The sequence below is a fragment of the Schistocerca gregaria genome, chromosome 8 (assembly GCF_023897955.1).
Source record: "Schistocerca gregaria isolate iqSchGreg1 chromosome 8, iqSchGreg1.2, whole genome shotgun sequence".
NCBI classification, from domain to species: domain Eukaryota; kingdom Metazoa; phylum Arthropoda; class Insecta; order Orthoptera; family Acrididae; genus Schistocerca; species Schistocerca gregaria.
This window is the reverse complement of record NC_064927.1, coordinates 454715255-454742654: the sequence shown is the minus strand read 5'-3', so window position 1 is coordinate 454742654 and position 27400 is coordinate 454715255. Positions and strand designations below refer to the sequence as shown.

At 42.2% G+C, this 27400-nt stretch overlaps 1 protein-coding gene across 1 annotated transcript in view; it reads right to left on the bottom strand.

Annotated features, from left to right (window-relative positions):
• Positions 1-27165, bottom strand: part of LOC126284677 (uncharacterized) — a 50166-nt gene extending 23001 nt beyond the window's left edge. The window contains exons 1-3 of the mRNA XM_049983797.1: positions 26589-27165; positions 26309-26491; positions 8644-8775 (exon numbers count right to left, since the gene is read on the bottom strand). Of these exons, the coding sequence (XP_049839754.1) occupies positions 8644-8775; positions 26309-26491; positions 26589-26684 (411 nt within the window). The 5' untranslated portion in view covers positions 26685-27165. The remainder of the gene's footprint in view (positions 1-8643; positions 8776-26308; positions 26492-26588) is intronic.
• Positions 27166-27400: the final 235 nt, after the last annotated feature.

Here is a 27400-nt window from a genome sequence, read left to right as displayed (position 1 = left end):
TGGGTTTGATGTGGACGGATGTGTGAAGCTGGCTATTGGACAGATGGAGGTCAACGTCAAGGAAAGTGGCATGGGATTTGAAGTAGGACCAGGTGAATCTGATGGAACCAAAGGAGTTGAGGTTGGAGAGGAAATTCTGAAGTTGTTCTTCACGGTGAGTCCAGATCATGAAGATGTCGTCAATAAATCTGTACCAAACTTTGGGTTGGCAGGCTTGGGTAACCAAGAAGGCTTCCTCTAAGCGACCCATAAATAGGTTGGCATATGAGGGGGCCATCCTGGTACCCATGGCTGTTCCCTTTAATTGTTGGTATGTCTGGCCTTCAAAAGTGAAGAAGTTGTGGATCAGGATGAAGCTGGCTAAGGTGATGAGGAAAGAGATTTTAGGTAGGGTGGCAGGTGATCGGCGTGAACGGAAGTGCTCCATTGCAGCGAGGCCCTGGACGTGCGGGATATTTGTGTATAGGGAAGTGGCATCAATGGTTACAAGGATAATTTCCGGGTCAATGGTTACAAGAATGGTTTCCAGGTGTAAGAGACTGGGTAAGGCTTCCAGGCGTTCGAGAAAGTGGTTGGTGTCTTTGATGAAGGATGGGAGACTGCATGTAATGGGTTGAAGGCGTTGATCTATGTAGGCAGAGATACGTTCTGTGGTGGCTTGGTAACCAGCTACAATGTGGCGGCCGGGATGTTTGGGTTGTCGGTGGGGTCAGGAGTTTGATGGAGTCAGGTGAAAGGTTTTGTAGGGGGCCTAAGGTTCTGAGGATTCCTTGAAGCTCCGCCTGGTCATCAGGAATGGGATTACCTTGGCAAACTTTGTATGTAGAGTTGTCTGAAAGCTGACGCAGTCCCTCAGCCACATACTCCCGACGATCAAGTACCACGGTCGTGGAACCCTTGTCAGCCGGAAGAATAATGATGGATCGGTCAGCTTTCAGATCACGGATAGCCTGGGCTTCGGCTGTGGTGATGTTGGGAGTAGGATTAAGGGTTTTCAAGAAAGACTGAGAGGCAAGGCTGAAAGTGAGAAATTCCTGGAAGGTTTGGAGAGGGTGATTTTGAGGAAGAGGGGGTGGGTCCCGCTGTGATGGAGGATGGAACTGTTCCAGGCAGGGTTCAATTTGGATAGTGTCTTGGGGAGTTGGATCATTAGGAGTGGGATCAGGATTATTTTTCTTTGTGGCAAAGTGATATTTCCAGCAGAGACTACGAGTGTAGGACAGTAAATCTTTGACAAGGGCAGTTTGGTTGAACCTGGGAGTGGGGCTGAAGGTGAGGCCTTTGGATAGGACAGAGGTTTCGGATTGGGAGAGAGGTTTGGAGGAAAGGTTAACTACTGAATTGGGGTTGTGGTTCCAGATTGTGTTAATATATAAACAAAAGTGCTGGCAGGTTGATAGACACACAAACAAGCACAACATACACACAAAATTCAAGCTTTCGCAACCAACGGTTGCTTCATCGGGAAAGAGGGAAGGAGAGGGAAAGACGAAAGGATGTGGGTTTTAAGGGAGAGGGTAAGGAGTCATTCCAATCCCGAAAGCAGAAAAGACTTACCTTAGAGGGAAAAAAGGACAGGTACACACACACACACACACACACACACACACACACACACACACACACACACACACACACACACATTTTGTAAAGAACCAAATTGTTCCTGACACTGCCATAGCTGATGTGCCTAGAGTGGACAGAACTAGACTGGATGTTTTATGTGCCACAAAAGTTGCATATGTTGAAATTGATTGAATGACATAAAAGCTTTGTGAGACAGCGAGTAACACAAGCCAAACATGTTGTGAATACCTTAATTATTTTGGTTGCTTTTGCACGTTGAAGTATTTGCGTGCTTTTGAGACACCCTGTATACCTACACGTAGGAAAAGAAATTAAAAATTTGATTTTGCTTAAAAGATGAGGCTCATTTTTGCAGCTAAATCTTTGTAATGTTTTAAAGGTGGCAATTGGACAGTGTCACTTTCTTCTTCCTGTTCTAACTATACCATAGCTGTCTCCGTGCAGTGAAAAGTTTCCTAAAAAGATGATCCTTTTTCAGCACAGCCATTGTCCCTACACTAGTCCAAGTTGTTGCAATGGTCTTGCCCATTGATGACAATGGCAATTATTCAATCAGTAAATGCTTGTTAGCCAAACAACATCACATTTGAGTCACTCATGGATATTTTCCTGACTGCTTCCTTTAAATTCTGAAGGTACTCTTATAAGCCCAGCTAGTTAGGATACAAAAGGAGCTTATTCCAAGCTTTGTGCAATGCCTAAATCCTGATTTCCTGCCATTCTCAACCTTTTTCTGTGCAAACATCTATGCTCACTGTCAAATACATTTACAAATTTTGTAATGGTGTCACTGTTCTTTTTAATGTTTTGTACTGATGCACTTCCAAATCTATATTCCTGAGCTAAGTGTTCATCAACTAGTACCTGAGTTCCACTAGTCTATTTATGCTTTATGTTTGATAGCCACAGTGAATGCCACAACAACAGCACAACCTGTCACAAGTAAAGCTTGTGCAAGTACCCAAATAGCAACAATGACAGTTGGTAGAGAGAAAGAAACCACCAAACTGACCAGCCCAGAGTCAGCATAAGTTCTATTTGGTGTGTGCATGAGCACCTTTAATTTGCAAACTGAAATGCTTTTAGTTAATCAATATTTTGGTTTTATCTTTTGTTGATGATCAGTGCTATACTGTAAAAATTTTTGGTCAAAAAACAGTCTTAATAAAAAGTCTTTAGTATTTGCAACTGATTTTGATTTAACTAAATAATATTCTACATCTACTACATCTACATTCATACTCCGCAAGCCACCTGACGGTGTGTGGCCGAGGGTACAAAAAGCCTCTATCAGTGCTGCATCTGCATTAAATAATAATGTGCTAACAGCACACGACTTTTGATGTGGTGTTACTGAACAATTCCAAGTGGCCCCAAAACATATCTAGCATGCCGACTTGTGATTGTCAGATTGTCACAATGGCAATCATTGTTAAACGCTTAGATACAACCAAGTCCTTTATGACGAGGCTATATACAGATGTGTACTTGTGCTGAATTAGTTGACAATTTCATTATCTCATGGTTGTTGTATGATACACACTAACAGAGGCAAAGACACACAACACCTCTATAGTACACTGTTAAAGAATTATTGTTTGTCAAGTAACTATTTCAATGTGTGTTTTTTTTTAAAGATATGTAATCTTGTATTATAAAATTACAATAATTAAAGAACTTCCTCTTATATTTTACCCGGTGCCTGGTGTAATAACTGTATGAAAAATTTTTGGTGCAAGGTGTATTTGGTATTCTAAGACAAGATTACCCTTGCAAGCAAAACATGGGAGTTATCACAAAAACATACATGTGTTCCTCATTATATAATAGGGCAGCAAAATACCTTCTGGACTGGGATTGGCTAACAAAAATTTACTAAAATAAATAAAGAGAAAGATAACAGTTATTGCCATTAGAAGCATTACTTTTAGTGACAGCTCTCTCTCTCTCTCTCCAGCCACCATGTTAACCACAACTGACCAAACTCAAAAAGAGTGACACAGTCAAGATAACCGTTGTTTGCCTACTGGCACTGTAACCTTATTGTGTACATATAAGAAACTTAGCAGGTACATAAGTTGTGCAGCAGGTAAACTGTTCTGTTGGAGAGCCTTAATTCTGGATTCTCCAATGTTCTAATAGCTCTGAAAAGTCACTAACTGAATAAGTTAGTCAATAATACAAATCCTTCATTGTGTGAAAATAAAAAAAAGCTGCAGAAGAATTCAGTTATCATCAAGTACGGAAAAAAAACCCTATTTGAGGGAGAGTGACAATACCGACACATGGTCCCTGCTGAACTGTCAACTGGTCGTGTTGATTCCAGGCTCTGATATTTAGATGCACTCAAGCCTAGATTGTGTTTCACTTCCATTAAGGACCTATAGATGAAGCACTAGATGGTCTCGGATATTGTAGAAATAAGAAAGAAAAATTATTTGGTCATCATTTACATGACCTTGCCAAGGCCTTCGACTACATAGATTATAGCATTTTACTAAAGAAAATAGGAGGGAATCATATCTCAACAACAACATAAACTGGATCATATTAATTATAGCGTTCCCCAGTCTATGGAACTTGGTACATGCCTGTTCTTCACCTATATTCTCAGTTTAATAAATGCACCAGAGTACTTTACAAAAACTGTGATGTTTGCTGAGGTTAAAAGTACATTGACAAAGGGCCCAAACAAATCCAGACTTAGTTAGTTTCATGTTCCATGGATCATTTGCATGATACATCATAACGATGATGTGGAAATAGTCATTTAACATTCATAATGCAAATTAATTACTAAAAATGACTACCTGCTGAAGATTTATAAGGTTTTTTGCTTTATTGTTATTATTATTATTAAATACACAGGTGTGAATTACTTATGTCTCTCCAATAGCTCTTACAGATTAAAACAGAAATCCTTCTTCTGAATAGAAGACGTTGTCAAGCAGAAACTTTGTTTTCAAATTTTACTTTGCTGACTATAAGACATTTTGTATTACTGGGCAAGTTCACCCATTTTTGGACTCAAGACACCCTCAATGTGGAATAATGAGTGTCATTTCTCCAGGTCAACAGAAGTGTCTGATTCCCCCCATCTGCTCTCTCTCTCTCTCTCTCTCTCTCTCTCTCTCTCTCTCTCTCTCTCTGTGTGTGTGTGTGTGTGTGTGTGTGTGTGTGTGTGTGTGTGTGTGTGTGTTTTGGAATGGCCGACCTACTTTGCAGTGCTGACATTTGTTGGTGGTAAGTAATTGTTCTTTTGGGTCTATTTTTCTCGAGTTTTAATGTTTTGCGTATTTATTGTGTATTGAATGTGATTTAATTTATGTAGTGATGTTTGACTTTTGAATTTTTGAGGTGTTGTGATTTTGGTTTTGTTTTTCATAGTTGTAGGTGGTGGTTTTTTTCGTATCATACTATGTAGGTAAAGGGAAATGATCGATTCCGCGCCATATTGGAGACGCTTAGAATAGCCATTTCCGCTATACTGAAGACGTCATGGGTCAAATCAGATGGATGGAATCGGACACTTCCGTAGTCTCATTTTTCCTTCTGATATTGTAATTATGCACATCACAAGAAACAGATTAATATACATGTAATTCCAGACAAATAAAAATGACCTATGGCTACAAGCAGCAGAGATTTCCTGTCAGGAAGGTCGCAGTTCATAGTAATAGACGGAAAATCATCGAGTAAAACTGAAGCGATATCAGGTGTTCCCCAGGGAAGCGTCCTGGGACCTCTACTGTTCCTGATCTATATAAATGACCTGGGTGACAATCTGAGCAGTTCTCTTAGGTTGTTCGCAGATGATGCTGTAATTTACCGTCTAGTAAGGTCATCCGAAGACCAGTATCAGCTGCAAAGCGATTTAGAAAAGATTGCTGTATGGTGTGTCAGGTGGCAGTTGACGCTAAATAAGTGTGAGATGATCCACATGAGTTCGAAAAGAAATCCGTTGGAATTCGATTACTCGATAAATAGTACAATTCTCAAGGCTGTCAATTCAACTAAGTACCTGGGTGTTAAAATTACGAACAACTTCAGTTGGAAGGACCACATAGATAATATTGTCGGGAAGGCGAGCCAAAGGTTGCGTTTCATTGGCAGGACACTTAGAAGATGCAACAAGTCCACTAAAGAGACAGCTTACACTACACTCGTTCGTCCTCTGTTAGAATATTGCTGCGCGGTGTGGGATCCTTACCAGGTGGGATTGACGGAGGACATCGAGAGGGTGCAAAGAAGGGCAGCTCGTTTTGTATTATCGCGTTATAGGGGAGAGAGTGTGGCAGATATGATACACGAGTTGGGATGGAAGTCATTACAGCATAGACGTTTTTCGTCGCGGCGAGAGCTTTTTACGAAATTTCAGTCACCAACTTTCTCTTCCGAATGCGAAAATATTTTGTTGAGCCCAACCTACATAGGTAGGAATGATCATCAAAATAAAATAAGAGAAATCAGAGCTCGAACAGAAAGGTTTAGGTGTTCGTTTTTCCCGCTCGCTGTTCGGGAGTGGAATAGTAGAGAGATAGTATGATTGTGGTTCGATGAACCCTCTGCCAAGCACTTAAATGTGAATTGCAGAGTAGTCATGTAGATGTAGATGTAGATGTAGATGATGCCACATGGCATGAAACTCTATGGGTTGCATTGTTAGCCATCCAAACAGATAACAAACTGAAGTGGCATCAGCATGTGGACGATTTACCAATAAGCTGCAGATGACTTACCAATAAGGTTAGTTCTGTTTGCTTTGTGCATAGAAACCCCTCTCATTGTATTGATAGGATGACTAGTGAATGTTGCATACTTCGACTCAGTATAGTCATCTAGAATTAACTTCTAACAGATTCCTAACCCCACACACATAGACCTGAAAATCTGTGCTTGTGAACTTTTTAATAGTTATGGGACTACTTGTACAGTTTAAAATGAATAACGTGAGGCCCACGCAACAGGTAATATTAAGGAGGGTAGAGAGTAGCCGTTGTTGAGAAAAATTGTACAACAGTTCATATCATTTGCAGAGCAATGAAATTATTAGTCATTAAGATGAACTATTCATGCATCAATTATTATTTGTTGTGTGCATCCCGTGTTTTTTCATTTTGAATTTTACAAGTAATGTCATAGCTATTAAAATTTCATAAGCACAAATTTTCAGCATTATATGCATGGAGCTATAAGAAATTACTTTACACTCTAAGATCTTTTTAAAAATGTGTAATATAAAACAGTTTTAAATTTTTTTTTTACTTAAGTGTGATCATGCATACATAGGACATAGAATAGGAATATTTTTTTTTTTTTTTTGAAAAATAGAAAGAAAGAAACACAATCAGACAGGGAGTCAAAATGTAGGTTTGTTTAAGAACAGAGACGCACTGTAAACAATATGGCAACTATAATATGACAGACGACTCTCTAACCACAACCAGAGTTTCTTAGTACCACATTCATTGGCTTTACTAACTCACATCCACTGTTACTTTCCAACCTAACCTATATCTTGGGTCAAGCTACAGACTGATGTCTCACCACAACCAGTGTTTTGTTGTTGTTATTATTATTTTCACATTTGTCGGCTTCATCAACTAACAACAAAACTGTGAATAAATGCACTGAAAGGTAGCATGACAGCAGCCATTAACATTACATCACTGGACAAAGCCGACGACTCTTATCGAACATTGCCCTTGACCTGTGGTGATGCACTTATGGGTTGCATATCCTGAAGGCTCAGTCAGCTTGTAGGTAGCTGTAAGACTGTGGATTAGCGAAAGCAATGAAAGTGTTATGACAATCCTTTTTTTTTTTTTTTATACTTTTGGCATTCTGTAGTTATATGTACATTCCATTTTGATCTGGTATCTTCTAGTTTTTTATTATGTTTGCAGACTTTAAAATTGAGCATCCCAACCCAAAATTCCCATGGATGTCCTGAAACTTTGATAGTTAAAATATCTAATTGTACAGCACCATAATTGCCATTCTAACATCACAGGTGAGAGCTGAAATGTTGTATTCTACTGATAACAACTTCTGAAAGGTGTACCACATTAAATTAAGCAAAAAGTAGAGCATCTTAGAAAATGAAGGTTATGAGAAAGATAGTTACTTTACAAATGCACTTTAACAAACAGCAAACTGTGTTGCAGGTATTAAGATGGCAACAAAAAAGAAAATTTCAAATGAACTAAACAACGATTGAAGACAAGGCCAGAGTTTTTAAAGCACACAATACTAGGAATAAGTTAAGAATATGACAAATTAAACAAAAAAAGGCATGGAAATAGTTCTGAATGAACATAAGAAGATAGAAAGAAAATTTGGTACAATAGTTATTTGAAAGAAAAGAATATAAAGGAAACAAAACAGGAAATTATATTTGGTAAATGTAGATTTCAGCAGTTGACATCACAGATGGCACTGTAACTAACAACAGGGGGTAAACTATAAAAGCATTTGAAAATTTCTTTAAATTATTGTAGATTTCAAGAAATGAATGAGAAACACAAATAATGAATAATGAAAACTATATTCTGGAAGCATTGACAGATGAAGTGTTTGAAAGCATTCCAAGTAAAAAGAAAGGAAAGACAGCTGAATATAAAGCCAAATACAAATCAATACAAAAGGAACTTACAAGGATATTTACAGACTGTCTACTGAGGTATACAGCACCCAAAATATTGAGGACAGAGATAATGCATGTTGAGAGTTTCTAGGAAAGAAAACAAAGAGAGAAATGGATTATGGGAACAAATTATAATAATTAAAATGAACTGCATGTGGTGTGACAAACAAGTAAGTGCGTGTCAGATGGATCAAGGAAGTTCTTGGCTGAATTCCAAGAGATAAGAACACACCAAGAGAATGGTCTAATTGAAGGAGCATTGACTACATAAAAAAATAAAACAAAAAAATACAGAAATTACAAACATGTATATCGCTGAAAACTGTAATGAATGGAAAAGTCATTAGATGGCCTTTATCCAACATTAGATGTGAAATCGCTGACAATTCTTGACTACCACAGACACTTACTTCATTCTGTTCCTTTTTGAGTTCACGTGAAAGCTCTTCATTTTTTGTATGTAGCTTTCGTTCTGTCTCTGCAGATATGTGCAGAAGATTATCTTTCTTCAGTATAATTTCCTTTAGATGATTTACTTTTGCCTGAAATAAAAGTAAACTTGGATTAATAAAATTCACTCTTATCTCTAACATTGCAACAGTTTTTGTTCATAAGCAGATTTTTTATCTCACATTCTTTGCCAAACAAATTTATCATAAGTAAGGATAAGTTGAAAGTCCCTTACTGTTCTTAATATACAGGGTAATTATAATTAAAGTTATAACTTTCAAAACACTGTAGAAATAACACCACTGGTAACAATGAAATCAAATTACAATGGAATATTATTGAGGAAGGGGGAAAATGTATGGGAAAAATGTGTGAAAAGTGATCAATAGAAATAGATGGCACTGTGTGTGTCAGAATACATAAATGAAAACACCTGCTGTGTGCACGACCCATTGAAGTTGGTATAAACATGCAGGTACACGGCTTTCCCTCCTCTCACATCTGTGATGTTTGCCATGACTGTCTCGATGCAGAATTGTGCTCTGTTTATAAAGCAGTATTACAAAAATAATGACTCTGCACACATCGCTCTGCAGATGTTCCGGACACTGAATGGTTTGAAAAATAGGTGTTGGTCCAGTGACTGCCATGGGTCTGGAGAAAATGATTCGGAAAGTGGAAAATACGAGTTCTTTTGGCGTGCAACCTGGTAGAGGGAGAAAACAAACTGATTTGATGTTAGTGGAAGCAGTGGCCACAGTAATCCAGGAGGAGGTGAGTGGTAGTGTGCAAACGTGTAGTGCACATTGGACATACCCATGAGCACAGTGCATAAAATCCTACAAAACATCCTTCTTTGCTGTCCATCCAAAAATACCTATGTGCACGAGTTGCTTCCTGTCGACCTGCCAGCATAAGAGAGACCTTTGCTTTAGACTGTCTTGCTCACATGGAAGTGGACAGTGATTGGCAGTGGAAGGTTTTGTGGACAGATAAAGCCCACATCCATCTCACAGGATATGTCAATACACAGAATTGTTGAATATGGGCAATGGAAAATCCACACGCAAATCAACCAGTACCACTTCATCCTGAAAAGGTCATTGTGCGGTGCGGGTTTACGGCATCATTTATGACAGGGCCATATTTTTTCGAAGAGACAGGTGCTTCCGGTCCTGTTACCTGTACCGTCACTGGTAAGCGCTACGAGTGTCTTTTCTGCAACCACATCATTCCAGCTCTCCAAAAGAGTGTGTGTGTGAACGGGACATTTTGTATGCAAGATGGCGCACCTCCGCACACAGCAAATCCAGTTGAGCAGCTGCTGAAGCGCCATTTCGGAAATGCTAGAATTATCAGCCGCCACTTCCCTACAGCCTGGTCATCCCAATCACCTGATTTTATTCCATATGACTTCCAGCTGTGGGGCTATCTGAAAGATTTGGTGTTCAGTGTACCGATTGCAAACTTAGCTGCACTGAAGACACGAAATGCGCAAAACATTCTGAATGTGAGTCCGGAAACACTTCGTTCAGTTGTGGAACACGCCGTTTCTCAATTTCAGCTTGTTGCAGAAAACAGTGGACAGCTTGCTGAACATGTTTTGTGTCAGTCACACAGAAATTAATAATCCAATTTGATTTGGATTGATGTTTTTATGCGGTTTTTGGCCTCAGGACAATTAAAAACAAATTTTTCCCATCCAGTGTGATATGACCTTTCCATAGTGATTGGGCTTACATAACTAAAAGTATCACACCTGTACACCCATGCACACTGAGTAGTAAAGTTTGTTTAATGTCTGACGAACACCTTAGGCATTGTTGCACGATTCATTTGTCATTTGTAGTCGACCACTATTAAATTATGATGCTTACAGCACCATCTACTGCTACATTTTGTAACTATTTATTTTTCTTCTGCCATACGTTTTCCCCCTTCTCTGAATATTCTGCTGCAATTTCTTGTCATTCTGACCAGTGGTGTTATATCAACAGTGATTTGAAAGTTTAACTTTAGTTATAACAACCCTATATATTAATGATTTGCCACTCTGCACTCATGAAGATGCTAGTTCTTTTTGCTGATGACACAAGTGTAATCACACCCAAGAAACAAAAATTAGCTGAAGAAATTGTGTAAATAATGTCCTTCAGAAAATCATTAAGTGGTTCTCAGCAACTGGACTCTCACTAAATTTTGAAAAAAATGTGATGTATACAGTTCAGTAGAACAAATGGCATAAGACCACTGATAAATATAGACTTTGAACAGAAGTCTTTGGTTAAGGCAGAATATTCCAAATTTCTCGGTGTGTGCACTGATGAGAAATTGTGTGCATTGATGAGAAATTTACGTGGAAGAAACACACTGATGATCTACTGAAACATTTGAGTTTAGGTACTTACGCTGTTAGGATTACTGCAAAATTTTGGTGATAAATGTATCAGTAAATCAGCCTACTATGTCTATTTTCATCTATTGCTTTCATGTGGCATCATACTTTGAGGTAATTAATCATTAAGAGAGAAAATATTCACTGCACAAACGCTTGTAATCAGAATAATAGCTGGAGCCTACCCATGATAATCTTGCAAACATTTGTTAAGGAACTAGGGGTATTCACAATACATGTATTCACTTAGAAAATTTGTTGTCATTAACTCACACCAAATGAAAAATAAAAGCAAAGTGCATAGCTACAACACTAGAAGAAAGGATGAACTTCGTTACTCTGGGTGGATTATGCTGCCACAAAAGTCTGCTCATTTAACATATAGTATTAAAAGTCTGACAGATAGCCAACCAGCATTTAAAAACAAATTTAAAGAATTTCTGAATCACAATCTCTTCTACTCAACAGATGAATTTTTAAACATGTGTCAAACGTTGTGCCAAAAATAAAATTAATTATATCACGAAAAAACTTACATTAAACCGACACCATCCATATCATTACAAAATGCCCTATCTATTAAACAAGTATTAACACAATGTAATGTTATTATTTTGCAATTATTACTGATAGTTTGGTAATGTTCAAACCTGTCAGCACCTGTTTTCTTTGAAATTGTGAATGATTACATTCTTCTTGAAGTCTGAGGGTATTTCTCCTGTCTCATATATCTTGCAGTCCAGGCAGAGTAGTTTAGATATCCCAAGGATATCAGTAGTTCTGACAGAATCTCCAGGTGCCTTGCTTTAAGTAGGCTACTAAAGTTTTCTCACAGACTCATATCACCCATCCCATCTTCATCTACTTCCTCTTCCCGTTGTATAATATTCCCTTCATTTAAATTGTAATATTGATTATTATAGTCTTCTAAAGCACTCAGTGTTCCATGAGCACACTGTATTGAGTTTCCTGTGTCAAGTACCGGTATACATGCAACAATGCAACAAAAAATTTTTGTTCATTCCATGCCTCAACTGTCTTCAGTAACATTGTCAGTGATACTATCATCTAGTTAGTTGCTGCATCACTTCATTCTTTTGTTGTTTTTGTACTGAAGTGACAACTGTTGTCCAAATTGTTTTCACACACATTAAATAAATTAATCAAACATTAAATAAATTAATTCCATTGTTAGCATTAGATTTAAAAAGAACTTAATTTGAACCTGTACTAACATAATTTATTACGTTATTAAAAGTATTGTGACAAACAGGAAACTGTAATTTATCATGTTGTTTACTATTAGTTACCACAGCATACATTTAATGATTTTTCTCTTTCCCTAGCGGGAAATATTTGTTTTCTTGTTAGTTGTGGAAATTTGCTTTTAAGAACATTTCCATAGTACTTTGAGTCAGATATTCACAGTCGTATTTGTTTTTCTTGCCCACTTCAAAGCTGCCACACACTAATGTTCTTAGATCTATTTTTCTTGTGCTTTTCACTCTGCACATGTTTGAAAACAGTATATTTTCTGTCTCATGATGCCCTACTGTTGTAGTATTTAAAGAATACTGTAGATTTATCAGGAGCTTACAGACCATCAGCCTCAAATTCAAGTGCTTTGTAATTGGCAGTAATTGCATTCATTTGGCATTTTTGCAACTGCAAGTCCTGCTTCAGCTAATGCATTCAGAGTAACAGAGGGTGGTGCAGTGATCTTTGGACAAAGATCTGAAACAATCACCATGCACTGCCAAAGACCTTGCAGTGAGACAAATTTTGACTCTATAGACACCTTTGCTTTCAACACAGACACTTTTGAAACTACTTTGACTGCAATGTCCACACAGCTCAGTAACTATTCAATAGCATTTATGTTAGTTAATATAAACTATCTGATCAAAAGTATGTGGGCAGCTTTTAGTGAACATCAACATGGGGGTGTCCACCCTACATTTCTAAGATGGCTCAAATTCTGCTGGCAACATTTTCAGTGAGGTCTCTGAATGCATCTGGAGTAATGGCAGCCCATTCTTCCCCAGGAGCCGAAACCAGAAGAAGTTGTTACTTGGATACTTGAGTCTGAAGCAAAGTTGACAATATAATTCATTCCAGATGTGTACCATTGTGTTAAAATTGTGTCCCTGGGCATGCCCTTCCATTTCAAGAATGTTATTGTCCACAAACCATTGCCTGAGAGATGCTGTTTATGACAGGGTGTGTTGTCAGACTAATGCAGTCATTGCCTCTGAATTGTTCCTCTGCTGTATGCAGTATTCAATGCTGTGAAATGTTTTCATATCCTTCTGCATTTGGCATTTTCTAAAGTGCGATAAGGGGACCACACACCAATCCCCAAAAACACCCAATACCACATACTCTGTACTTCAGTGTTGTTGTTGTTGTTGTTGGGATGTTTAAGGGGGACTAAACAGCTAAGGTCATCAGTCCCCCATTCCAAAAAACCGGCGAAACAAAATTTACGGAACAGGTAAAACCCCAAGAGGGCAGGAGACGCCCCTCCCCCCAGTCACTGAAAGAACACCAATGTGGCAGCGAACACTAGAGACAAGAAGAGTACAGACGAACACTGGACAGAAAGAAACGGAAGAAAATAAGAGGGTCGGAGACTGGTTGACTGACCATGGGAACAAAAATTGGGAAAGAGTCAACCACCCGAATACACACATTAAAATCTGCGACCAATGGGACACTCGAGGACAAGATACACAGAAAGGGAAAGGGACAGGTCCCCCCTAAATGGAACCATAAAAAGGACTACCACGGATAAAATTTAAAACGTCGTCAGCCATGGAGGCATCGTCGCATAAAACCAAAGGCAACGTGCCCGGGAGATTAAAAGTCTGCCGGAGGGTGCGCAGGCGGGGACACTCCAACAAAATATGGGCGACCGTCAACCGGGACCCACACTGACACAGGGGGGGATCCTCCTGACGCAAAAGATGTCCGTGCGTCAGGTAGGTATGGCCTATGCGGAGCCGACACAGGATGACAGAGTCCCTGCGAGAAGCCCGCAGGGAGGACTGCCACACATCGGTCGTCTCCTTAACAGCCCGCAGTTTATTCGGAGAAGTCAGGCTACGCCACTCGTCACGCCACATCTGAAGCACCTTACGGTGCAACGCCAGCTGCAAATCATGAGCCGGGAGGCCGATCGCCAAAGTGGGGGCGTCGACCGCCCCTTTGGCCAGCCTGTCGACATGTTCATTCCCCGGGATGCCAACGTGACCTGGCGTCCAAACAAAGACCACCGAACGACCAGAGCGGGTAATGGCAAAAACAGACTCCTGAATAAAGGATACCAGAGGAGAAGAGGTATAGCAGCGGTCGATAGCCTGGAGGCTGCTCAGGGAGTCACTGCAGATGAAGATGGACGTACCTGAGCAGGAACGCATATGCTCAAGAGCGCACAATATGGCCACCAGCTCTGCAGTAAAAATACTGCAGCCAGCCGGCAAGGAGCGCTGTTCAACATGGGCAGTGTGAGCAAAAGCGTAGGCAGGACGACTATCCACCAGGGAACCATCAGTGTAGACAGGCTCACAGCCTGAAAATGAGGCGACGAGCGCAAGAAAACGGTGACGGAGGGCCACATGCGGAACCGAGTCCTTGGGTTCCCGTGCCAAGTCCAGGCGGACGGACGGACGGGTCATACACCAGGGAGGCGTGGGTGCACAGGCCCGGAAGGGCAGCAGAAGAGGGAACGACCCCAGTTCAGACAGCAGGGACTGGACGCGGACAGCAATGGAAAGCCCAGACCTAGGTCGCCGGTCGGGCAGAGGGAGAACCCTGGCAGGGAAAAGCAGGCGATGATTGGGATGGCCCGGTGAGCAATGCACGTGGACAGCATAGTCGGCGAGCAGTCGGTGGCGGCGAATCCACAGCGGAGGAACCCCGGCCTCCACCAGCAGACTATCCACGGGGCTCGTACGGAAAGCGCCAGTTGCAAGCCGAACCCCACAGTGGTGTATGGGGTCCAACAACGTCAACACTGAGGGCGATGCAGACCCATAGGCCAGGCTCCCATAATCAAGCCTGGACTGCACAAGGGCTCTGTACAGTCGCAACAGCGTGCTGCGATCTGCACCCCAAGACGCATGGCTCAGGCAGCGGAGGGCATTGAGGTGCTGCCAGCACTTGTGCTTCAGCTGAGTAATATGAGGAACCCACGTGAGCCGGGCATCAAAGACGAGTCCTAAGAAGCGGCTAGTGTCCACCACTTCAAGTAGTTGACCGTCGAGGTAAAGTTCTGGATGAGGGTGGACCGTCCGACGCCTGCAGAAGTGCATAACTCGAGTCTTGGCCGCAGAGAACTGAAATCCATGAGTCAGAGCCCATGATGCCGCCTTGCGAACGGCTGCTTGCAGCCTGCGTTCGGCGACTCCCGTAGTCGTTGAGCTAAATGAGATGCAGAAGTCGTCGGCATACAAAGAAGGAGACACTGACGACCCCACGGCTGCAGCCAGACCATTAATGGCCACTAGAAATAAGGAAACGCTCAACACCGAACCCTGCGGGACCCCATTTTCCTGTATATAAGATGAACTAGAGGCGGCACCGACTTGCACCCAGAAAGAGCGGCGCAATAAAAAGTTTTGAAGAAAAGCTGGGAGCTGACCACGAAGACCCCACTTGCGCAACGTAGCAAGGATGTGATGCCTCCATGTTGTGTCATATGCCTTCCGCGGATCAAAAAATACAGCAACGAGATGCTGACGGCGGGAAAAGGCCGTACGGATAGCAGATTCCAGCCGCACCAAATTGTCCGCAGCAGACCGGCCCTGACGGAAGCCACCCTGGGATGGAGCGAGGAGACCGCGCGACTCAAGGGCCCAACACAAACGCCGCCCCACCATACGTTCGAGCAATTTGCACAAAACATTGGTTAGTGTAATGGGACGATAGCCGTCCACCGCCAGAGGGTCCGCACCGGGCTTCAAGATGGGAACGATAACACCCTCTCGCCATTGCGACGGGAACACATCCTCGCTCCAAATGCGGTTAAAGATGGTACGGATGTGTCTCTGGCAGTCCCTGGAGAGATGCTTCAGCATCTGCGCATGGATGCAGTCCGGTCCTGGCGCTGTATCAGGGCAATTGGCGAGGGCAGCGAGGAATTCCCTCTCGCTGAAAGGAGCATTGTATTTTTCAGAACGACGTGTGTGGAACGATAACGGCGTCCGCTCGGCGCGCTCCTTTAGAGAGCGAAAGGCAGGAGGGTAAGTTGCAGTCACAGAGCTCGTAGCAAAGTGCGTGGCAAGGTGGTCAGCAATGGTGGCAGCGTCCGTGCAGACAGCGCCATCCAGGGAGATTCCAGGGACACCCATAGGGGTCTGGTATCCATAAATCCGCCAGATGCGGGACCACACGAGCGACGGGGAGACACGGGAGCCCAAGGATGAAATGTACCTCTCCCAGCATTCCTGCTTACGCCGTGCAATAAGACGACGGGCCAAGGCACAGAGCTTCTTAAAGGCGATGAGGGTCTCCAGAGACGGGTGCCGCTTATGACGCTAGAGAGCCCGCCTACGGTCGCGAATAGCCTCAGCAATCTCCGGCGACCACCAGGGGACAGACTTCCTCCGAGGGAGTCCAGAAGAGCGAGGGATGGCAGTCTCGGCCGCAGAAATAATTGACGAGGTCAAGACACGGACCACCTCGTCAATGTCACCCTGTGGGAGAGAAGCAATGGTGGCAGCGGAAGTAAAAGCCGGCCAGTCAGCCCTGTTGAGAGCCCAGCGGGGCAGGCGCCGAGAAGAATGACACTGGCGCAGTGACAAATAGATGGGAAAATGGTCACTACCACACAGATCAGGATGCACTCTCCAGTGAAGGGATGGGACAAGTCCGGGGCTGCAAAGAGAGAGATCGATGGCCGAGAACGAGCCATGGGCCACACTGAAATGCGTGGGAGCACCGGTGTTCAAGAGGCTAAGGTCGAGCTGAGCCAACACATGCTCCACAGCGCGACCGCGGTCATCGGAGACAGTCCCACCCCATAGAGGGTTGTGGGCATTGAAATCGTCCAGAAGCAGCAATGGTGGCGGGAGTTGAGCCAGCAGCGCAGCCAAGACATGTCGGGGGAGTTGCCCATACGGAGGAACGTAAACAGAGCAAACAGTAATAGCCGGCGAGAGCTCAATCCTGACAGCGACTGCCTCTAAAGGCGTCAGAAGGGGTACTGGTGAGCTACAGAAAGAGTGGTGAACAAAGAGGCAAACTCCACCTGAAGCTCGTTGACAGTCAGCGCGGTTCTTATAGTATCCCCGATAACCGCGAAGGGCAGGGGTCCGCATTGCTGGAAACCAAGTTTCCTGAAGAGCAATGCACAGAACAGGGGAAACACTCAGAAGCATCCGGAGCTCAGGCAGGTGGCGGAAATAACCGCCGCAATTCCACTGGAGAATGGAAGCAGGAAGAGACTGGGAGGGCGTGAAGGCGACTAAGAGGCAGACGGCGCCGCAGAGTCAACGGCCGCCACTGAGCAAGAGTCAGCTGTGTCCATAGGAGAGGTCCCCGAGGGTTCCGTGAGGGCGAGATCCGCGGCAGAGGCGAGGATCTCCACCGCATCCCCAGAGCCAGAGCTATTGACAGCAGGCGGTACTGAAACAGCCGGAGCGTCCTTCTTCTTGGACACGTTCCGGTCTTTCTTCTCGCGTCTGTCCTTTGGCTTAGAGGGCTGGGAGAGTTTCTCTGAAGGAGCATCGGAGGCTGACGACGATGCAGAAGCCCTACGACCAGCAGGTGGATGAACCTTCAGCCACTGGCTGACATCCGGTGGGGTAGCAGAAGAAACGGAAGAAGGGAGGGCCCCGAGGGACCCCTTCCGCGAGAGAGGAGCCGGCAGAGACGACGCCGGCGGAGACGACGCCGGCAGAGAAGGGGGAGGGGGAGGGATCGAGCCCCCTGGTTTTGGAGCAGATGTCACTCCTGAAGCATGTGCGGGGGGAGTGACAGAAGGGGGTTTGCCCCCAACTGCTAAGGGGGCAACAGAGGAAGGCTTGCCCCCAGACACGAGGGAGGCAGACAGAGATGGACGGCCCCGAGGGCCAACTGAAGGCGGCACAGAGGAGGCGACAATTGCCGCCCGCGAGGGCGACGATAACGTAGCTGCAGCATAAGAAGTTTGAAGAGGGACAGGATGCAACCTTTCAAATTTCAGTTTTGCCTCGCGATAAGTAAGCCGGTCCAGGGTCTTAAATTCCATAATCTTCCGCTCCTTATGAAGAACGGGGCAGTCCGGCGAGCATGGAGAGTGGTGTTCCCCACAGTTGACACAGACAGGTGGAGGCGCACATGGAGAATCGGGATGAGAGGGGCGTCCGCAATCTCGACATGTGGCGCTCGATGGGCAACGGGAGGACATATGCCCAAACTTCCAGCATTGGAAGCACCGCATCGGGGGAGGGACGTATGGCTTGACGTCACAACGGTAAACCATTACCTTGACCTTCTCAGGCAATACAGCACCCTCGAAGGCCAAGATAAAGGCACCGGTGGCCACCCTGTTGGTCTTGGGTCCTCTGTGCACACGTCGGACAAAATGCACACCATGTCGTTCCAAGTCAGCTCTCAGCTCGTCATCGGACTGTAACAAGAGGTCGCGATGGTAAATAATCCCCTGGACCATATTTAAGCTACTGTGGGGAGTGACGGTAACAGGGACGTCTCCCAGCTTATCACACAAGAGCAACGCCCGTGACTGGGCTGGGAAGGACGTCTTGAGGATGATGGACCCATTCCTCATTTTAGACAAACCCGCCACTTCCCCAAACTTATCCTCCAGGTGTTCCACAAAAAACATAGGCTTTGTCGAAAGAAAGGAGTCACCATCAGTCCTGCTGCAGACAAGGTATTGTGGTACATAAGGCTCCTGCTTGGCACTAGATCTGCATCCCTCCCATGGCGCAGCCAACGAGGGGAACGACTGAGGATCATATTGTGCAGCATCGAATTCAATTTTGCCTCGCTTAGAGATGCTGGTGGCAGTGCGACCACCAGCTTGGTGAGATTTATTGCGCTTCATTGCGCCACATCTGCCCAGATGCCACCTACTCCGAACGAGGGCTCTCCCCAAGGGCGCCACCCAGCCAAAGCAACGAGTACCTGGCCGATATCCCATTGCCCGGAGTCCCCGTGCCCCAGACAAGATGGGCACATACTCCTTGGCATGCATGGGGAGGAAACAGCTCTGGCATCTGTAGTGCGATCCCTGCGTGGTCAGGGGGCTACCACCAGGAGGGTACATGACGACCCCACCACAATGGACTGGCTACCGTGCTGGATTTTAGGTGTTGAAAGGGTCCACAGTTGCCGTGGGCGCTAAGAAGCGATTGCGCACAAGACGAGGAGGCAACCCAGAAGACATGGGGTGTAAATCCCTCCACACGACAATAGATAGCATGCAAGATGGAGGTGCACAATGGACCAATAGAAAAACACCACGTAAGGCGTCCTTCCCCAAATGGCACGCACTAACAACGGAAATTTTGAAAATGGCAGGTCAAACCCAAGTGGGGACCATCACATAAGGCCGAAACTTTGAAGACTCCTTTTAGTCGCCTCTTACGACAGGCAGGAATACCGCGGGCCTATTCGTACCCCCGAACCCGCAGGGGGGTACTTCAGTGGTCTCCTACGAGTAATGGCAGGCAGTGTTCTCCGGGCATTTGCCAAAGCCAAACATCATCAATTCATCCCCATCGATATGTAAGTCTCCAAAGTGGCATCAAATCGAAAGACTTGCACCGGCGAACGATCTGCCCGACAGGAAGCCCTAGCCACACGACATTTACATTTAACTGTGTGAAGTATACTGCTCACTCCAAGCACTGAATGAGACTACTCAAATCTTTTCAGGATGTATGAAGCCAACGCCATTAACAAACTCTACTAAATTGTTGGAATACCTCCCTCCACTGTCAGAAGTGCTGTTGCTGCCAATGCGAAAGAGGTTGAAGCAGAACAGTGATCCCTGCAATCCACTGCATGATCATCAAACTGTTGTCTGTCAATTGAAATCTACAAAAAACTTCACTATTAGGACTCAGCCACTGGAAGGAACACTTGAGTCTAACAGCATCATCAAATGGAAGAGGGAGATGCCACTGGACATTCTTGGATGAGCCCCAAGAAATGATTTACCCTATCCAGTTGGGCTATCATTCAGTCATTTTAATGGCTCTGAGCACTATGGGACTTAACTTCTGAGGTCATCAGTCCCCTAGAACTTAGAACTACTTAAACCTAACTAACCTAAGGATATCACACACATCCATGCCCGAGGCAGGATTCGAACCTGCGACCTTAGTGGTCACGCAGTTCCAGACTGTAGTGCATAGAACCGCTCCACCACTCTGAACGGCTCAGTCATTTTAGATTGGGTGTCACTCACTGCAAGGTCAACTTGCGCAAATGGGGTCATCCTTCCAACTCATGGAGATGTGCTGTGAATGTGGAACAATACAGTTGTCTAAACAACGCTATTAGAACAACCTTACAAAAAAGGACATACTCGAGGCAGATATCAGATTAGATTAGATTTACATTCATTCCAATTAATCCGTAGCGAGGAGGTCCTCCGGGATGTGGAACATGTCAGAAAAACAACAATACATGAGAAATATTTACAACTAAAACAAATAAGCTAATGTACCATTCCACAGGTCCCAAGTGGAATGATCATTTTTTAATGAACACTATATGAAAGGGTCGTTTTACAAATACTAATGCACTGAATTTGAAATAAAAAAGTTTTTTATTTATTTATAAGGTAATAAACATGTAATACAACTACTATAATACTTATTTACAATGAACACATTACTGCACTGAAATGGTGCAGAAGTTATGACTTACCAAACAAAAGCGCTGGCAGGTCGATAGACACACTAACAAACACAAACATACACACAAAATTCAAGCTTTCGCAACAAACCATTGCTTCATCAGGAAAGAGGGAAGGAAAGGGAAAGACGAAAAGATGTGGGTTTTAAGGGAGAGGGTAAGGGGTCATTCCAATCCCACACACACACACTTGTAAAGGCCACACATGTGTGTATGTGCGGATGGATATGGGTGTGTGTGCTCGAAATTTTGTGTGTTTTATTCATTGTGCCTATCTACCGGCACTTTCCCGCTTGGTAAGTCTTGGAAAAATCAGTTGGTTTTATTGAGAAATTCATCAATGGAGTAGGAGGAGATGGCACACCAATCCTTTAGGCTTCTCTTAAACTGAATTTCATTGGTTGTTAAGCTTTTTATGGCTGCTGGCAAGTTATTGAAAATGTGTGTTCCAGAATAATGCACACCTTTTTGTACAAGACTAAGTGAGTTTAAATCCTTGTGAAGATTATTCTTATTTCTAGTATTGATTCCATGAATTGAGCTGTTGATTTGAAAAAGTGATATATTTTTAATGACAAACTTCATTAAGGAATAAATATATTGGGAAGCAGTAGTTAGTATCCCTAGTTCACTAAACAGGCTTCTGCAGGATGTTATTGAGTTCTCACCACACATTACTCTTACTGCACGTTTTTGTGCCCGGAAAACTTTAGCTTGGCTTGATGAAGTACGCCAAAAACTAATCCCATATGACATAATGGAATGAAAGTAAGCATAGTATGCCAGCTTTTTCATTTTTATATCCCCTATGTCTGACACAATTCGCATTACAAATAGAGATTTGTTAAGATGCTTCAGCAGTTCTGTGGTGTGCTCCTCCCAGTTGAATTTATTATCAGGCTGTAATCCCAAGAATTTAACACTGTCCACTACTTCTATCTGCTTGTCATTGTATATTAGACATATACTCATGGGACACCCCTTACAAGTTCTGAACTGCATGTAGTGTGTTTTTTCAAAGTTCAGTGACAAAGAATTGGCTAGGAACCAGCAATTAATGTCCACAAATATTTTATTAGCTGATCTTTCCAAGACTACGGATGATAGGTTGTTGATATACACAAGAAAAAGTAAGGGGCCCTAAAATGGAACCTTGTGTGTAATTTGTTCCCAGTTGGATGATTGGGTTATTTGGCGGAAGAGACCAAACAGCGAGGTCATCGGTCTCATTGGATTAGGGAAGGACGGGGAAGGAAGCCGGTCCTGCCCTTTCAAAGGAACCATCCCAGCATTTGCCTAGCTCTAGGATTTAGGGAAATCACGGAAAACCTAAATCAGGATGGATGGACATGGGATTGAACCGTCGTCCTCCCGAATGCGAGTCCAGTGTGCGAACCAAGTTGGATGATGCCTGATAGTTTGATACATGTCTCTATCCTAATAACACCCTTTGTTTCCTGCCAGAGATATAAGACTTGAACCATTTTGCAGCATTTCCTGTTACACTATAATATTCTAATTTACTTAAAAGGATATTGTCATTTACACAGTCAGATGCCTTTGACAGATCACAAAATATACCAGTTGCCTGCAATTTTTTGTCTAATGAATTAAGCACATTTTCACTGTAAGTGTAGATAGCCTTCTCAATATCAGAACCCTTTAGAAATCCAAACTGTGACTTTGACAGTATGTTATTTGAGATAAGATGGTTATAAAGCTTACTGTACATTTCTTGTTCTAAAATTTTTGAAAATGCTGGCAACAGTGAAATTGGACGGATATTTGATGCTATTTCTTTATCTCCTTTCTTAAACAGTGGCTTAACTTCAGCGTATTTCAACCTTTCAGGAAATACTCCACTGATAAACGACTGGTTACACAGACAGCTTAATATGTTACTTAAGCTCAGAATCACATTGTTTAATTATCTTTGTTGATATTTCATCATACCCACTAGATGTTGTTGATTTTAAAGATTTTATGATGGACATTATTTCTGCTGGGGTAGTGAGGGTCAAATTCATATTATGGAAGTTACTTGAAATGTCTGGTCTGAGGTATTCTATAACAGCATCTACCAAACCTGACAACCTCATCTTTTCAGTAACAGTTATAAAATGTTTGTTAAAAAGTTCTGCAACACAATACACAACGTATCATTTACTCTTAATGCTATTTGTTCCTCTTCATGTCTTGTTCTACCGGTCTCCTCCTTCACTATATCCCATATTGTCCTTATTTTGTTATCTGATATGACTATCTCTTCCTTGTAAAATAATTACTTTGATGTCCATATTGCAGTCTTTAATATTTTGAATTGTTTCTTGTTATGTGCTATAGCATCACCATCGGAACTGTTTTGGATTGACAGATACAGTTTTCTTTTTGTTTTACAAGATACCCCTATTCCTTGAGTAATCCATGGCTTCTTTGTAGACTTTGCTCTAACCTTGGTAAGTTTTGGGGGAAAACAGTGTTTGAATAAGATAAGCACTTTATTTGCAAAAGTGTTATTTTTTCATTCATGCCATGAGCACTGTAAACATCAGTCCAGTCTCTAAGGAGTGTCCTAAAATAATCAATTTTTGGTTTATTGATTACCCTCTTGAGCTCAGATTTAACAGGTTTTATATCCTGTTCAGTATTAACAATTAACAGAAGGAACTGTATGTCATGGTCTGAGAGGCCATTGACTATTGGTTTTGTAATATAATTTTGTACATTGGACTTTCTTATAAAGATATTATCAACGGCTGTTTTTGAGCAATTGTCTACCCCAGTGGGGAACTTAACAGTGGGAATTAAGTTGAATGATAGTGTTACTAACTCAAATAAGTTATTATTGGGAGAGTCTTTAAGGAAATCTACTTTGAAATCACCAGCAATCACTATTTCTTTGTTTTTGGTTGTTAAATGAGCCAGTACAGCTTCAAGGTGGTTTACAAACAGATTAAAGTTACCTGCAGGTGCTCGATATACACTTAATATTATGAAGGATTTTTTGTGAAATTCTACTTCTGTTGCACATGCTTCCATATGCTGTTCAAGGCAAAATTTATGAATGTCTATGTTCTTAAATTTATGACAGTTCCTGATGAATGTGGCAACTTCTCCTTTCTCCATTTCTGATCCACTAAAGTGAGATGCTAACCGAAACCCTGTACCACTTAAAAGTTTTATACCAATGGTCACATGATGTTCAGAGGCAGATTGTGTCAGCTGGGTTTGAAGACTAATTCTTCTATGCAGATAGTTAATTCATTAATTTTATTTCTCAGCCCTCGAATATTTTGATGCAATAAAGATAGGTGACATTTCACATTAACTAAGTTAAAATTGGGTAGAGTTAAAATATGTGCTGACTGTTGAAAATTCTTAATCAATAGTTGTTTATGCTGATGTAATAAACTAGAATTATGTTTTTTTAGTTTCTTTCTCAAACTGAAGGTTTGTCTCAGTCCTAACGTCTCTTAAAATTTGCTTTCTTTCTGTCCTCCCTACCCTAAAAAAGGGTCTTTTCTGAACCCTATAACCACTCGTATTTTACCACTCATGACAGTGCCTCCCCCCTTTAACTTTCCTGCTATTTCCCCAGCCAATTTACCCTTCCCCTTCCTGTTGAGGTGAAGGCCATGCCTAGTATAATCCCACCTATTTAGAGAATCAACAGGAACCACACCAATGTGTGACCCTGCACCCGGAATAAGCAGCAGTTCCAGCTCCAAATGAACTCTCTTGACAGAAGAGTTCAAATGAGGTCGGTCATGGTGCCCAAGAACAGATACAAACTCAACACTAGTATGCTTCGATGTTGATGCAATTTTTGCCAGGTCACACACTATACTGTAACCAGGATCTCTGTCAATAGTGTTACCTGCCCCACCAAGTTTAACAACAGTGTCTTCCTCAGTGAAATCTTTGCAAAGTGATACTAAATCCTCTGTCACCTGCTCAGACCAGCACCAGGTCTAAAAAAAATTGGTGACCTGGTATTCTGATCCTAGTTCATCCTGCAAAAGTTCGCCAACACCTCTTCCATGGGAGCTACCTAATAACACCACTTTCTTTTTCTTTACTAATTTCCCTACATTCTTACTTTTCAATTTGCTGCTGAAAGTTTTTTTTGCCCTGTCTACACCTGCAACTGCTTGAGGCTCACCAGTTTCTAACTGAAGCAACAGGTCAAACCTATTTTCCACATTCATCACAAAGCTGTCAAATTCTAGACCTGTTCCTCCTGTTGCCACTACCCACCTCTCTTTATCATTCTCCCTCCTTAACCTGTCAAGATCTCCCCTGGCCTTGTCTAACTCAGCCTGAAGGGTGGCAATTTTCCCCTCTTGCTCTAGTAGCTTCCTGTCTCTACCACAAATCCTACAAAACCACTGATGAGTCTCATTTACTTCCCCTAATCCCACGCCACATGGAAAAAACTACAGCACTCATCACACCAAAACCCCAACCTAACAACTCTACGGCAAGTCAAGCACTATTCACTCATGATAAACGTAAAAGTTTATTAAGAATAGGTCAGTTAAATTACAGACCATTGCAGTTGTCTTCTGGAAATGCAGAGCAAACATGGAAATGAATTAATGAAAGGAACAGAGGGAGAAGGATTCTTAATACATAGTCAGTAACACATAGCATCTTACATGCATTTTTTCCAGAATGCAGGTGTACAAACTTGTTTGGCATCCACTAGCACAGATGGAGTTCTGTAAAAATTTACAGGACTATAACGGGTCTGCATTGAAATTACAAGTTGTTTCAACTATCTGCAGGTGACCAATAAGGAAAATTCGGAAACATTTTCCTTTGAGAATGTTCGATAATAAGGAAGACACAGCTGCCAGTCTAATACTTTGTGTTACACTCCTTTGTCATTTCCCACATTCAACTGACTTTTTTGCATTTGGTTTTATTATAGAATTTCTTCACATTACCCATAATTTTTTTTCAATTTTTTTGCTGTATTCTTGGAAGTTCTGCTTTATTAAAATTAATGTGACTAGAGTTCAAGTACTTTACCTGGAGAAATAGACTGTATGACGAGCAGTTTATATATCCTAGTCTTTTGATTCCATTCTGGACATTTCGCCCAATGCAACGATTAAATATTCCAAGCTAGAAGCTTCTGACTGTAGGACTTTGACTATTTCGTGGTACAGAAAACATGAAGATGCAATCCCACAATACGAAATCAGTTTACTTACGTACAATCACACGCTTCATATGAATGCGCACGGCTGTCAAAACCACATTAATAAGCAAACTGTCAATGGCTAATAGTTAAAACATTTTTTCAGGAAAAGTGTTAACCTTTCATACACTGCGTAAGTTGTTTTTGCGCTTACTCTCAATATTTTGCAGTCATCCTTTAAGCGATAGATAACTTCATCAGGACGATGCAGTTCTTGTATTTTTGAATGATGAAGCTGAAGTAGATTCCAGGCAGCTTGTAAAACGGACTCTAACATCTTATCTTTTTCATCTGCGTTGCTATACTTTGTCAGTGATATTCCCATGCACTCCAACTCCTTGATGAGACAAATCAAGCATGACAAAAATGTCAGTACGAGAAAAATGTCAACATTTTAGGTTATGGTGTACGACAATCAATTAGTATTAACGTACATCAGATAGGTTATTTACAGAGCTGACTACGTCATCTTCATCACTACCAGAAGATAAATACTCTTCTCCGACTGAGTCTTCGGAATCTGTCGACATTATTTACTACTAGATTGGTCGTCAACAGTTATATCTGCTCATAGCAACACACTTTGTTTACGGACGACGATTTGTAATTTGCAAGATGACTGTTCTACGCAGTGTTACCAATACGTAATTATTTTTTTCCGTTAAACCAACACCCAAAAATTCGTTAAATTGAAATATCTCCATATTTTGACAAAAATAAAGAAAAGATAAAATTTATTTTAAAACATTACAGTCATTACTTTGTTTACACATAGAGCACACATTTTAAAATCCGTCAAAATCAGATACCTCCGTATTAAAATTTATTTTAAACTTTATAATTGCACATAGTCTACGAAACGGTAAAACAATTAAAAATGCGCCGAACTCGGCCAAAATATAAAATATGTATTATTATGTAATTACACAATGGAACAGTAACAAGCAAATTTAAATACGCTCCCTTAAATTTCGGGCGTGCAGTCGCACACATTCAGCTTCTGGTTCTAAACATTTCGGCTGCATAGCACCAGTCATTTATTTATTTCTTTATTTACATTTTCTTTGCGTGGAGCCATCGTAATGATGGCTTTTGCAAACGTCAGATTTAGTACTATGTGCTATATTTACATTTATAAAATACACTATATTCGGTAGCTATTGCTTCTTATGTCTGTTTTTGACATTTATCACATTACAACTGATAAGCTAATTCCTCATGTGACTATCACTATCTTCAAATTCAT